This window comes from Mesoplodon mirus (genome assembly GCF_964341445.2).
Source record: "Mesoplodon mirus genome assembly, chromosome: 19".
Classification (NCBI taxonomy): Eukaryota; Metazoa; Chordata; class Mammalia; order Artiodactyla; family Ziphiidae; genus Mesoplodon; species Mesoplodon mirus.
The window spans coordinates 59,143,217-59,157,876 of NC_138995.1; the positions used below are offsets into that span (position 1 = coordinate 59,143,217).

At 50.6% G+C, this 14,660-nt stretch overlaps 1 protein-coding gene across 4 annotated transcripts in view; it reads left to right on the forward strand.

Moving 5' to 3' along the window:
* The window catches only part of MYH14 (myosin heavy chain 14), an 89,893-nt gene that overhangs the window by 48,391 nt on the left and 26,842 nt on the right, over positions 1-14,660 (forward strand). For all 4 annotated transcript variants that reach the window (XM_082606522.1, XM_082606521.1, XM_082606524.1 and 1 more), the window contains 8 exons: positions 2,378-2,509; positions 3,347-3,553; positions 6,124-6,261; positions 8,052-8,175; positions 8,755-8,926; positions 10,885-11,097; positions 11,675-11,819; positions 12,477-12,683. In XM_082606522.1, coding sequence (XP_082462648.1) covers positions 2,378-2,509; positions 3,347-3,553; positions 6,124-6,261; positions 8,052-8,175; positions 8,755-8,926; positions 10,885-11,097; positions 11,675-11,819; positions 12,477-12,683 — 1,338 coding nt within the window. The remainder of the gene's footprint in view (positions 1-2,377; positions 2,510-3,346; positions 3,554-6,123; positions 6,262-8,051; positions 8,176-8,754; positions 8,927-10,884; positions 11,098-11,674; positions 11,820-12,476; positions 12,684-14,660) is intronic.

Below are 14,660 nucleotides of genomic sequence, written 5' to 3' on the forward strand. Positions count from 1 at the left end.
GACCAGACACGTGCTTCCAATTGTCCACTCCCAGTAGAATTGTACAGATAGGGCTTAATTCTTGTAGAAATGCTATATGACAGCACATATGGAATATTGCCAACCAAGGAAGCTTACCCAAGCCTTAGTGTCTAGGGTTTTCATAGGCATGTGAGTGACCCCCTTGACTGTCCACATGGTTGACCTTAGTTACTCCAGCCCCTCCAGAGGTCAAGGTAAACAAAGGACTCTTTATCAGGCAGGATAATCCAAAGGTTTAGAGATAATCTCCCAGGAACCAGCCAAGGGCCAGTCCTTTCCTTGAAACGTGCAGGGTTTGAACAACCCAGACCTGCTGAGTTAACCCTTTATTGCACAAGGGCCCAAACAACGTTAGTTATCTGACATTCTGTGCCTCCCATGTGACTTTCCTCCATGATGATCCCTGCAGACTTTTCCCACATGGCAGCCACCAACTAGACCAGTGTGGTCTTTTCTTATCACAGAGCTCCAGCCAGAGTCCCAGGTTTCACTCTCACTGGCCTGGCTGGAGACATATGACCATCCCAGAACCAGTCAGTACACATCAGATGAGCCAGGCTGGCATCACATGCCTGCCCAGTGCAGAGGGGCAGAGCCCAGTGTGTGAGCTTCAAGGCAGGGTGTTCTCCCAATGGGAAGTCGGAGAGCAGGAGGGAGGATGGAGATGTGGAGGCAAAAACACAGCTGTTCCGTGTAATTCTGAATAGGACGTCTGAACTGTCAGTCTACACGTCCTCAGCCCATGTTAACTGAGCATCTACTATGTGCCAGTAACTTTTGAGGGTACAATAATAAAATGGTAAATAAAAACAGACAATGCCCCACCAACAAGGACCTACTGTATAGCACAGGGAACTATACCCAATATCTTGTAATAACCTATAATGGAAAAGAATCTAAAAAAGAATATATATATATATATATTAGAATATATAAGAATATATATAGTTATATATAACTGAATCACTATGCTGTGCACCTTAAACTAACACAACATTGTAAATCAACTATATACTTCAATTAAAAAATAAAATACAGTGCCCTGCCCTGTGGAGCCCACAGTTTAGGGCAGGGGTTGGTAAGCTATGGCTCATGGGCCAGACACGTGTTTTTGTAAATGCCCATTGGTTTGGTTACTGTATTGTCTGTGCCTGTTTTTGAGTTACAGCAGCTGAATGGAGTAGTTAAAACAGAGACAGGATAGGCTGCAAAGCCTCAAATATTTCCTAGCTGGCCCTTTAAGAAAAAGTTTGCCTATCCTAGGTCTGGGGACAGGAGGTGTGGTTTGCCAAGTGTCGACTGAAAAAAAATACACAACCTACAAGTTGAGAATTATGTTTTGTTTGGTGCTTTACTGAGGACTTTAGCCCGGATACGGCCCTCAGATAGCTCTGAGGGACTGTTCCAAAGAGGTAAGGGAAGAGCCAGGATATATAGGAGTTTTGAAACAAACAAACAAACAAACAAAACCAAGTAGTCAAACATCAAGATTACTGCTAATTAAAGAAAAACCAGCCATCTTGAGTTAATGAATTTAGCGCTTTTCTCTGACTGGGAAGATGCAAGCGTCTGGGCTGAATGAACTTATCCCTTTGATGTGCACCTTAATGACGTGGGGCCAGTATCCTGGTTTCCTCCATCCTGAATCCCCCAAGGGTGCACCGTTGGGGGCAGCTGCAGTGGCTCACGGCTTGATGGCCTCAACGTCCTCTGTTTACTGATATGTCAGGCGATGTCCGGCAACATTCTTTGTCCACACAGGCATCAGTGAATGAATCCCACAAATAAACAGAAAGTTATATCTGTGATAAATGCTAGGAATTAGCTCAGAAAGGAAGATCATAAAATAGAAAAAGAATCAAATACAGTAGAGAAGTTGAGAAGAATCGGAGTTGAGGAGGACCAAAGAAAAAGCAATAGAACAGACGTGAGCAGAGTATATCCCCGCTTAGCAAAGGGGAGGGTGGTTTGGTGAAACTTTCATTTCGGTTATTCATGTGTGTGAGGGGCTGGCCTGTCACTCCAGCCTGGAATCACACAGTGTAAAGTGCATCTCTCACTATGGACCTTGGACTAAGAACTTTGAGGCACAGTGTCTCCTGTAGGCAAAGGGACCCTGTAGCAAAAATGGGACACATTTAGTGCTGCTTGTAATGTACCCCGGACTGTTCTAGGCTGTTGGCAAATGTGAAGTCATTCACTCATTCCGACTGATGAGGTCACAAGGCCAGTAGTGGAGGAGCTGGCATGCGAACCCAGGAATGCAGTCCTGCTCAGAGCGTGAGTTCTTAGCTCCTGAGCCCAGCGGCCTCCCACGGTGGGAGCCAGTCACCCACCATCCCTCCTGTCCCCCTAGGTGAAGCCACTGCTGCAGGTAACGCGGCAGGACGAGGTGCTGCAGGCACGGGCGCAGGAACTACAGAAAGTGCAGGAGCTGCAGCAGCAGAGTGCCCGCGAGGTGGGCGAGCTCCAGGGCCGGTTGGCGCAGGTAAGGGGCGAGGTCCCCGCGTGAGGGCGTGGCGGTGGGAGGAGCCGATGGTGGGCGGGGCTTCAAGCTGAGCTGGGTCGGGGGCAGGGGTAGGTTGCGGGCTGGCGGAGAACCGAGGTTTACTGGGGCCGAAAGGGGGCGGAAACTGGTGTGGTTGAGCGGCGAGATGCTGGGAGCGGGGGCCCTGGGGATGTAGCCAGGGTACTGAGTGGGGGTGGGGCTGGTTGCTGCAGAGCCAAGATGATCAGGAGGCTGGTCCAGCATCGGGGCAGGGCAGGGGCTGGGCTGTCCTACACAGGCGGCGGACTTTTAACTGTTGCCAGTATTTCTGGAATCTTAAAATAACGCTGAAGCAAACCCCTTCTTGAGCATTTTTCTGTTTGCTTTTTCAGAATGATTTCCTTTGGTTAAATTTCTAGGCGTAGGAGTATTAAATGCACTGTGAGCTGATAGAAAGTCCTCCCTGGGGCTATTTGGAGGATGGATTGGAGATGGAGAGACTGGAGGCTGGGAGACCAGCAAGAGAGTCCATTGGGAGAGGATGAGGCTCAAGCCTGTTAGGGTTATGGGAGAGAGGAGGGGGGCAGGAAGGATAGAGCTGGGGACTGATGGGCTGTAGGGAGGTGAGGGAGAGGGAGGCACCCAGGGGTCTGACTTGGTGACTAGGGGTCATCCTGAGATGAGGAGCAGGATGGGGGACTGTCTTCCATCTCTCCCTCCTGCCCCCCAGGCCTCAAAGGGCAAAGTAACTCAGGGGGCAGGAGGGACCTGGTGCTCCACTGAGGGCCACCCTGGGAGCACTACCTAACGGATGCTGACCTCCCACCCCATCCCCAGCTGGAAGAGGAGCGTACCCGCCTGGCAGAGCAACTGCGAGCAGAGGCAGAATTGTGTGCTGAGACTGAGGAGACCCGGGGGCGGCTGGCAGCCCGAAAGCAGGAGCTCGAACTGGTGGTGTCGGAGCTAGAGGCCCGTGTGGGCGAGGAGGAGGAGTGCAGCCGCCAGCTGCAAACCGAGAAGCGGAGGCTGCAGCAACATATACAGGTCTGGCCCCCGTGCGCCCGAGGCCACCTCCCCCCACCCCTGCTGTTTACCCCACACACCTGTGCTTCAGCAAACCCTGCCTCTTTTGGCCATGAATTTGAAAAACTGAAACAAAACAAAACTCAGCTCAAAGTGTCTTAAGCAAAAAGAATACTTTCTGTTTTGCTTTCAAATTAATGGGAGACTCTAGAATGTGTAAGCTTCAGGCATGGCTGGATCCGGGTGCTCAAGCAGTAGCTTCAGTACTCTGCCTCTCTCCATCTCCTGGCTCCGTTTGCCTCTGTGCTGCTGCATTCCAAGGCAGGCTGCCCTGCCCTGGTTCCCCTTCAAAATCCATTGCGTAGTTTACGCTTGAGGCACGTCTCAATTCAGATGCTAAATTTTCATTGGCAGGACTTCATCTGCATGTGTGTTTCATAACTTCTTCAGTGAAAAAAAGTTGATTAACATCCCCACGTTGATCCAAACATACTTAAAAGTTCCTCAATAATTAATTTGAGTGACTGGTTTTAAATTTAAAAGAAATCGAATTAAATTGAAAATTCAGCTCCTCAGACTGGTCACATTTTAAGAACTCAGTAGTGTTTTAATCACCTCCTCTTGACCCCATTGGTGAGGGGGGCAGGGATCCTGCCCTGTGGTTATGGAGATGGCCTAACACACCACACCTGATCCTGGACAGATGCGATAGAAAGCACGTTATTAGTCACAAATATTCACAGGCTGAGGAAGGCAGACACCATGGCACAGAGAGTCACAGTGGGGTTGCATTCAGGAATGGCATGAACAAGCTGCAGCTGTGAGAGGCAAGCTTAGTAGAAACAAGAGGATGAGGTGACCCCTGGTTCCTACAGGAAGATGTGATTGGTTTGTTTATTTTATTTATTTATTTATTTTTTGGCTGTGCCACACGGCATGCGGGATCTTAGTTCCCCGACCAGGGATCGAACCCATGCCCCCTACAGTGGAAGCACAGAGTCCTAACCACTGGACCACCAGGGAATTCCCGATTGGTTTGTTTTAAATAATTCCAAGGACTAGTGGTAACTGAAGCCTACTAGATAGGGATAAGCAGGTACCCTGTCTGGTCCCCAGGATACAGAGGGTTATTGGTTAGGGGACCTTATCTTTGGTAGCAGGGCAGGTAGAAGGACTTGTGATTAGGCCATTATAGGGACTCCCCATGTTACCAGCCATCAAGACCACATGTAATACTGAATTTTTTAAAATTGAAGTGTAATTGACATATAACATTATATTAGTTTCAGGTGTACACATAATGATTCGATATCTATATACATTGCAAAGTGATCACCGCAATAAGTCTAATTTACATCCAGCACCTTAAGTAGTTAGAAAAAATTTTTCTTGTGATGAGAATTTTTAAGATCTACTCCCTTAGCAATTTTCAAATACACAATGCAGTATTATTAGCTACAGCCGCCATGCTGTACATTACATCCCCATGACTTATTTCATAACTGGAAGTTTGAGCCCCTTCACCCATTTCTCCCACCTCCCTACCCGCACACCTCTGGCAACCACCGATCTGTTCTCTGCATCTATGAGCCTGTGGGTTTTGTTTTGTTTTGTTGTGCCACTCAGCTTGCAGGATCTTAGTTTCCCCATCAGGGATTGAACCCAGGCCCTCGGCAGTGAGAGTGCCAAGTCCTAACCATTGGACCACCAGGGAATTCCCCGAGCTTGCGTTTTTTTGTTTTTTTGGGTTTTTTAATTATTTATTTATTTTTGGCTGTGTTGGGTCTTCGTTGCTGCGTGTGGACCTTCTCTAGTTGTGGCGAGCGGGGGCTACTCTTCCTTGCAGTGCGTGGGCTTCTCATTGAGGTGGCTTCCCCCTGCTGTGGAGCACGGGCTCTAGGCACGCAGGCTTCAGTAGTTGCAGCAGTTGGGCACAGTAGTTGTGGCACACGGGCTTAGCTGTTCCGTGGCATGTGGGATCTTCCTGGACCAGGGATCGAACCCGTGTCCCCTGCATTGGCAGGCAGATTCCCAACCACTGCGCCACCAGGAAAGCCCTGAGCTTGTGTTTTTTTCTTGTTTTAGTTTTGTTTCTTAGATTCCACTCATAAGTGAGATTGTCGGGTATTTGTCTTTCTCTGTCTGACTTATTTCCCTTAGCATAATAACCTTGAGGTCCGTCCATGTCATTGCAAATACTGAATCTTAATTTCCAGTCTCACACCACAGATTGCCACACTTGCCTGGTGACTGCCGTAGTGGACAGTGCCCATCTCTCTGTGATATGTTTATTTATGATGTTTATTGTTTATAATCTTCACACACACACATAAGAATGTGATTTCAATGTGATAGACAAAGATTTTTATCTATCCTAATACCTCAAACAGTGCCTGACCCCCACCAGGTACTCAATCAGTGTTTATTGACCCAATGAATGAAAAGTAAACGTTGGATCCTTCCCAGCCCCACCCATATTGTGGACCTGTCTGAGCCACGAGCCCCCGTGAACCATCCCCTCCACCCATCCTTCCCATCACACGCCAGTCCCCAGCCGCTGAGTCATCAACCCTGCCTTCTCCCCACTACAGGAGCTGGAGACCCACCTCGAGGCTGAGGAAGGGGCCCGGCAGAAGCTGCAGCTGGAGAAAGTGACGACGGAGGCAAAGCTGAAAAAGTTGGGGGAGGATCTGTTACTCTTGGAAGATCAGAATGCCAAGCTGAGCAAGGTGGGTGGGCTGTGAGCCCCAAGGGCAGGGGGAGCGGGCTCACTGGTGAGCACGGGTCCTTCTCTGCACCCCCCCCCCGAGCTGGCCCCACCTCTAGGGGTCTTCGAACTCTCGGTCTTGGCTGTGTCTCCTTTGAACCCTTTCCATCTCCTTGCGTCTCTGTCACAACTTCACTCAAGCTGGTATTTATTGAGCAGCTATTTATGTGTCATTATCTATCTCTGGATCATCCGACACCCCAAAGCCGCATTGCTAAAAACAACCCCCGTTTCATTACATCCCATCGTTGTGTGGGTGGGCTGGGCTGTGGTCACCTTAGGCAGTCGCGGTGACGTAGTGGCGGGCGCTGGAGGGCTGGTGTCTGGGTGCTCTTTTGCGTGACCTCTCTGCCCACGGGAGAGCCTGGGTTTCTCACCTGGCAGCTCAGGACTCCCAGAAAAAGAAGTGGAAGTGGGCAGGTCTCTGAAAGGCTTAAGGCTGGAACTGACACAGCATCACTTCCCTTGAATTCTATAGATAGGTGTTGGCAAACGTTTTCTCTAGAAGGCCAGATAGTAAATATTCGGGCCTTGGCAGGCCGCTCTGTTTCTGTGACAACCACTCAACTCTGCCATTGTAGCATGAAAGATGGTCTGTGATCAGATGGGCGTGGCTGTGTCCCAATAAAACTTTATTTATAAACACAAGCAGTGGGCCATATTTGGCCTACAGGCTGTGGTCTGCAGACCACTGAGCTTAAAGCAGACTCAGTCTAGATTCAGGGGTTGGGGAGTTAGACTCTGCCTCTGGCTGGGGACATGGTGAAGAGTCTGCCACCATCTTTAACCTGGGACAGCCAGGACTGGACTAGGCACAGGGGATATGGCATTTAACTAACTAGAAAACCATTTCTGTCCTCACAAGGGCATGGGGGGAGAGGGAAGCTAGATGAGTCACCCCAGGAAATCAACATAACCACACATCATGAACTAATTATAAACTGTCAGAAAAGAACAGAAAACCATGGAAGTGGGGTGGCCCGACTTGTGCTAGGGGTAGCCAGGGCAGGCTTCCTGGAGGCAGTGGTGCCTGAGTTGAGAGCTCAAGGATGCACAGTTTTCTGCAACATTCCTTGGATGCAGTGGCTCTTCTCTTCTACTCTGTTCTATTTGTTCCTTTTTGAGGTAGTGCCGCCCCACTGCCTTGATTTCCAAAACCACTCACAGTTTGAAAAGTGCTGCTCAGAAATAAATTAAAAAATAAAATAGTAAACAGAAAGAAAAAAGAAAAGAGCTGCTCCAGGCCAGTGCTTCTCAGACTCCAGTGTGCCCAGGAATTATATGGAGAACTTGTTAAAATGCAGATTCTGATTCAGTGCATCTGGGGTGGAACCTGAGATTCCATTCCTAGCAAGCTGCCATTTGGTGCTGATGCTGCTGGTCCATGCGTTGGACCTGTAGTAGTCACAAGGCTCCAGAACTCACCCATAAGTGCAGCACATGTGCAAAGATGTTCACTGCAGTGTTGTTTATAATAGCAATTGATTTGAATCAACCTCAGTATCCAGCTGTGGACCAATGGCTTAATGAATGGGAGTGTCCTTCAAATAGTGGGAGTCTCCACAGTTAACAGGCGTGAACCCGGTGGGGGTAGGACGGGTCCCTAGACCCTAAAGAATGCAAAAGGAGGGAAGGGGGTGGGAGCAGGAAAGGTCAGAGAAGGATGGAGATGAGCAGAAATGCAGATGAGAAGGATATCAAAGATGAGGGTCGGGCCCCTGACACCCCACCCCCACCTCCTACCACCCTCAGGAGCGGAAGCTGCTGGAGGAGCGTCTGGCTGAGTTCTCATCCCAGGCGGCTGAGGAGGAGGAGAAAGTCAAGAGCCTCAATAAGCTTCGACTCAAATACGAGGCCACGATTGCAGACATGGAGGGTGAGCACCTGCCCCTCAATGGGGGCCAGTGCACACTCCAGCGGGGTCAGGGGGTACCTTGGGTGACCCTCATGTGCTGTGGGGCCTCAGTGGTCATATCTGTTAAATGGGGGCAGGAAAGAAGACTCGGGACAGGTTAGGTGTCCTCCCAGCTCTTAAGTTGTTTCTGTCTCTCTCCATCCAATTCTCTTACTCTCTCCTAAGTGTCCTGGGTCACTCTCTCAATCTGACGGTCCCACTAGCTGTTTCAGACACTTTTTTATCTCTGTCCCTTGCTGTGGACTCAGAAGCAGAAACAGAAGGGAGAGAGCACAGGAGGAGGCCGGGGAGGCAGGGAGGAGAGGACAGGGCAGAGAGAGCCAGTGAGCAGGAGCAGGGGCTGTCCCTGGGGGGCGGAGGGGAGAAGGCATCTGGGGGTCTGGGGACCAGTGGGCGATCCCAGGGATGGGGAAGTTGGGAAAGAGCGGGAGGGGTGGAAAGAAATGCTGAGCTCAGCCTGACTGCGGGGCCGTGGGTCTCCCTGGGTGTGTGGGTCTGGCTCCCTTGTGCATGCCCCACCCCCCCACCTCCCGCCTCCAGATCGCCTCCGGAAGGAGGAGAAGAGCCGCCAGGAGCTGGAGAAGCTGAAGCGGCGGCTGGACATGGAGGGCTCAGAGCTGCAGGAGCAGATGGTGGAACAGCAGCAGCGGGGGGAGGAGCTGCGGGCCCAGCTGGGCCGTAAGGAGGAGGAGCTGCAGGTCGCCTTGGCCAGGTGCGGGCGGGGTGGGCCGGGTGGGGTGCACAGCACGGGGGCGCCACCTGCCAGCGTTGGGGGCACCCGGCGAGACCCTCCCGCAGGTACAGAGCTCGGCCAAGCCGCTCACCAGCTGTGCACACCCACTCTGAGCCTCAGTGTCCCCTTCTGTAAGATGGACACAGAGTTCCAAGCCCACCTGGTTAAGGGAAAATTGAAACCGGGCCCTACGTGTCTGGTAACTTACACAGTTTCTTGCACAGAGGCAAGGAAATGCTATTTCTTCTTCTCCCACAACCCCAGCCTCTCAAAACCAAACAGCCCAGAATCCGCTGTGATTGGATAGGTGGTCTGGCCATCTTAGGAATCATAATCATCATAATTACAGTCATTCACAATTATTGAGCACTTACTGTGTGCCAGATATGATGCGCAGTGTTTCAAATGCTTTTCACCCATGGCGCTCCATGCGACCTGAGGTGCCCTTGTGTATGGGTGCAGCTTGATTTCAGAGAGGTTACAATGTGGGGAAAACGTGCATCTGAGAATCGATGGGACACGGGGTTGGTGGAGGGGGGTTAAGAACATGCACCCTCCAGCCTCACTTCTGGGTTCAAATCCTGGCTCCTCCCCTTTTTGGCCATGTGACCTCACCTGGGTGACATCACCACTCGAGCCTCAGTTTCTCTATCTGGAAAAAGGGCATGATTATAGAAACTCTCCTAGGATTAGTGTAGGGATTAAATGAGAAAGAGCTGAGGACATGCTTGGCACACCCTAAGCCCTCATTAGATGCTGCGTGTGTCTGTTCCTACCTTCCTTTATTGCCGTTGTTATTTTTTTCCGTTTTCTTTTGTATTGAGGTGAAATTCACATAACAAAATTAACCATTTTAGGGAGTTCCCTGGTGGTCTAGCGATTAGGACTCCGTGCTTTCACTGCCGTGCTTTCACTGAGATCCTGCAAGATGCGTGGCACAGCCAAAAAGAAAAACAAATTAACCATTTTAAAGCATACAGTTCAGTGGCATTTGGTACGTTTGCGATGTTGTGCAGCCACTACCTCTATTCAGAACATTTTCATCACCTCAAAAGAAAAATCCTATTAAGCAATCACTTCCAATATCCCCCCTCCCCTCAACCACTGGCAACCACCAATTTGCTCTCTGTTCACATGGGATTTGCCAATTCTTACTCTTTCACGTCAGTGGAATCATATAACGTGTAGCCTTTGGCGCTACATTGCCATCCTCGCGGCAGCCCTGTGAAGGGGGGCAGTCACGCTTTCTCACAGACCAGGAGCCTGCAGTTCAGAGAAGCTGTCACTTGCCAGGGCAGGTGGCCGAGCAGGGGATACAGACCATGGTCAGTGCATCTCCCTGAACCATTCTTACAGGGTTTTTTTGTTTGTTTGTTTGTTTTTTCTTTTCTTTTCCTTTCTTTTTTTTTTTTTTTTTTGGCCGCCACTGCACGGCTTGTGAAATCTTAGTTCCCAGACCAGGGATCGAACCCACGCCCCCTGCAGTGGAAGTGGAGAGTCCTAACCACTGGACCACCTCCCTGAGCCATTTAACCCAGAGTCCACGCTGCCGCTCCATTCAGCTTCTCTTTGCAAGAGGTCGATCCCATAGGGGTCAGGAGGAGGAACTCTGGGGTCAGCCACCCACTGACCATGTGACCAGGGCAAGCACTTTCCCGCTCTGGGCCCCAGTTTCCTCGTTTGGCATGAACGTTATACAAAATGATGAAGTGCTCTCAAGTGGCAGGAACTTAATAAGTGTCCCTGTGATTACTGGTGGTGTCATCCCCATTTTACAGCTAAGAAGGCTGAGGCTCTGAGTACTGGAGACACATGCCCAAGGGCAGAGCTGGGCTTTTAACCCGGGACGGGCCGTGTCTGACCCCTCCAACCCCTAGAAATCATCCCCACCCCCTGCCTGCCCCTATACCAACCCCCTGGTCCTCATCCACCCCCAGGGCAGAGGAGGAGGGCGGGGCCCGGGCCCAGCTGCTCAAATCCCTGCGGGAAGCACAAGCGGGGCTGGCCGAGGCCCAGGAGGACCTGGAGGCTGAGCGCGCAGCCAGGGCCAAGGCAGAGAAGCAACGCCGGGACCTGGGTGAGGAGCTGGAGGCGCTGCGGAGCGAGCTGGAGGACACGCTGGACTCCACCAACGCGCAGCAGGAGCTCCGGTGAGGCTGGGTGGCCTGCAGCTGGCACAGGCCGGGCACGTGGGGGTCTGAGGGCGGGGCAGGGAAAAGGATGTGGGTCCAAGCTCTCCACCTACACAGTTGTTTAGTCGTTCAACAGTTGTTTATTGGACACTGGCTCTGGGCCCAGCGTGGGCCACGCTGGGGACAGAGATGAGTCAAGACTCAGGCATTGCCCTCAGGAGCTCCCAGTCCAGGGGTAGGCAGATTCGGGCAAAGACAGACACAGTCCAGAACAAAGTGAGCTTTAATGGAGTACGACAGGGCATCGTGGATGATCAGAGAAGGCCCTTGTATCACTCTATGGGAGGGAGTCCAAAAAGACTTCTTTGAGAAGGGGACTTTTGAATAGGGTTTCGGAAGATGCGTAGGAGCTCACCCTTAAAGCCACCCTTCTTCTGCAGCATCACTGCCCAGATCCCTTGGGGAATGTAGAGTGAGGTCCCCGTCCTTGGAGGGAAAGAATAAAAGGAGGCACAACCAGCAGCCAGGGGCTCCCTCAAAGTTCCAGCCTTCCTCTATTCTGAAATTCTGTTCCCTTCCCCTTCCCCAATAAAAGGTCCAAGAGAGAACAGGAGGTGACAGAGTTGAAGAAGGCTCTGGAGGAAGAGACGCGCGTTCATGAGGTGGCGGTGCAGGAGCTGCGGCAGCGCCATGGCCAGGCACTGGGAGAGCTGGCAGAGCAGCTGGAGCAGGCCCGGAGGGTGGGTTGAGATGGGGGAGGGGTGTCTGGGGAGCCATGGGGAGGGGAAGCAGGATGCTGGGTTGGAGGAGGTACCTCTGGCTGGTTCTAGGCCAGCCCATTTTTCTCCTCACGTATTCATGTCCCTGATCCATCTTGCATTCAGCAGGTGTTAATTGAATATGTAGTATATTCCCGGGTTGGTACTGGGGGCCCCAGCTGTGAGCCAAGCAACCAACACCCACTTCCGTCATGGAGCTCACGTTTTAGCAGGCAAGGCAGAGAGTAAACAGTCTAAACACTTTCGTAATATATAGCGGGGTCATAAGTGCTATGGGAAGATGATGAACAGGAAAGGGGTTTCACAGTGCTAATGGCCAGGCGGGGGCGTGTTGTGAGTTGAAATAGAGAGGCCTTGGAGAGATTCAGTGAAAAGATGACATCTGAGTAAAAAACTGAGGGAGGTGATGGGTGAGCCATCCTGGCATCACAGGGAAACATGTTCCAGGCGGAGGGAATAGCCAGTGCAAAGGCCCTGAGGCAGGAATGTGCCTGGGTCTTTAAGGAACAGTGAGGAGTTCCGGAGGGAATAGACAGTACAAAGGACTTGGGGCATTCATGTGCCTGGTCTGGTAGAGAAAGGGAATCATAAATCATTGCTGTCTCTGTCCCCCACCAGAGCAAAGGTACATGGGAGAAGACCCGGTTGACTCTGGAGGCCGAAGTGTCTGAGCTACGGACGGAGCTAAGCAACCTGCAGACCACGCGTCAGGAGGGTGAGCAACGGAGGCGTCGCCTGGAGTCACAGCTGCAGGAGGTGCAGGGCCGGGCTGGCGATGGGGAGCGGGCACGAGCAGAGGCTACTGAGAAGCTGCAGCGAGCCCAGGTGAGTGGGGCGGCTAGGTCAGGGGTGGTCTCTGCTGTGTGACTTTGGGTGAGATGCCTGCCCTCTCTGGACTTCAGTTTGGTCCACATCAACCCTACTGTCCTTTCCAACTTTTCCAATATAATCACACATTAATAGCTAGTATTTGGTGAGTGATTACTATGCAGCAAACATCCTGTGTATTTTGCCAAAGGCTCCTCCTAATGCTACTTTGAGGGAAGTGCTAATATTGTTCCCATTTTACACACAAGGAAACTAAGGCCCAGGGAGGTGAAGTGATTGTCTTAGGTCCCTCAGAGCCAAAGCGTGAACCCAGGCATGACTGATCCTGTAGCTCTTAACCCTGCCACAGCGCCCACCCTCCACCCTCTTATCTTCTGGTCTTAAATAATCCATGGTCTGATTAGAAAAACCCAGCGTGAATACTTGGACCTGTGTGAGGACAATATCATACTATGACTGTTAGAAGAAATGTAGGTTTTTTAAAGTTTAATTTTATTATGTTTTTTAACTAAACGACCAATACCTGTTTATTACTGAGAATACAAACAAGCAGAATTCCCCAACCCCAAGGGGGGGAAAACACTGTTACCGTTTTTAATTTCAAGATTAAAAGAGTGTATAGTTAAGGTGAAAGTTAAGTCGATATAACCAAGAGACTCCAGAATTCATCAGCTTGAATAAAAGACATGTGTCTTCTGTCTCAGGAAATAGGCTCAGAGTAAGCAGTGGAGGCTGGCGGGACACTTATGCTCCATGAGGTCACTCCATTATCCCTGAGGGCATTGACCTCATCTTCAGAGTGAAATCTGGATTGTGGGCACCTGTGTGCTCCAGCTTAGGAAGGGGAAAAGAGGATGGGATGGAATTTGCATGTATCACTTTGCTTGCATTCCATTGGCCATAACATAATCACATGACCACAGCTAGCTGCAAAGGAGACTGGGAAATATAGTTTCTGGCTGGCAGCCATGGGCCTACCTAACAGCCTGTCACAGTGGGACCGGGGAAGAAGGGATCTGGGGGGACAGCTAGGGTCTGCCCCCATGGAATTATGCTATGTAGTGCTCATTGTCCTAAGCACTTTACATACTACAGAAATAAAAGTGACACCAAGAGTAGAGTCTGGTGGCCGATAGCAGGAGTTCTAGGTTGCACTGGTCAGTAGAACTTTCTTCAGTGATGGAAATGTTCTGTAATTGCTCTATCCACCTGGCGTGTGAGGAGTACAACTGAGGAGCTGGATTTTCATTTTATTTAATTTTAATGACTTTAAAGTTAAATAGCCACCTAAGGCTAGTGGCTACCATATTGGACAGGGCGGCTCTAGAGCCATTCTGCCTGGACTAAAGTCTCAGTTCCACCACTTGTAGCTGTGGGATCTTAGGCAAATTGCCTAACCTCTCTGTGCCTCGGCTTCCCTTTATGTAAACTTGGACTAATAATAGTATCTACCTCATAGGGTCAGTGTGTGAACCAAGCGAGCCTAAACTTGGAAAGCTTTTAGACTAGTTCCTGACCTCTCAGTAGGCTCTCAAAAATTGTCAGATGTACCTATATATTGAGCACAGGTATATGCCAGGCACTGAGCTAGTCACTTTACGTTCATTATTTCATTGACTCTTCAAAGCAGCCCTGGGAGGTAGGTCCTGCTACATCCCCATTTCACAGATGAGAAAAACTGAGGACCGAAAAGATAGGAATCAGGCACTTCCCTGGTGGTCCAGTGGTTAAGACTCTGCGCTCCCAATGCAGGGGGCCCGGGTTCCATCCCTGGCCAGGGAACTAGATCCCGCATGCATTCCTCAACTAAAAGATCCCTCATGCCACAACGAAGATCCTGCGTGCCACAACTAAGACCTGGCGCAGCCAAAAAAAAAAAAAAGATAGGAATCACTTGCCCAGGTCACACAGCCAGGAGGTACCAAGGTCAGCTCAAAATATCACTTTCACAAGTTCAAAGCATGACTGTCATAC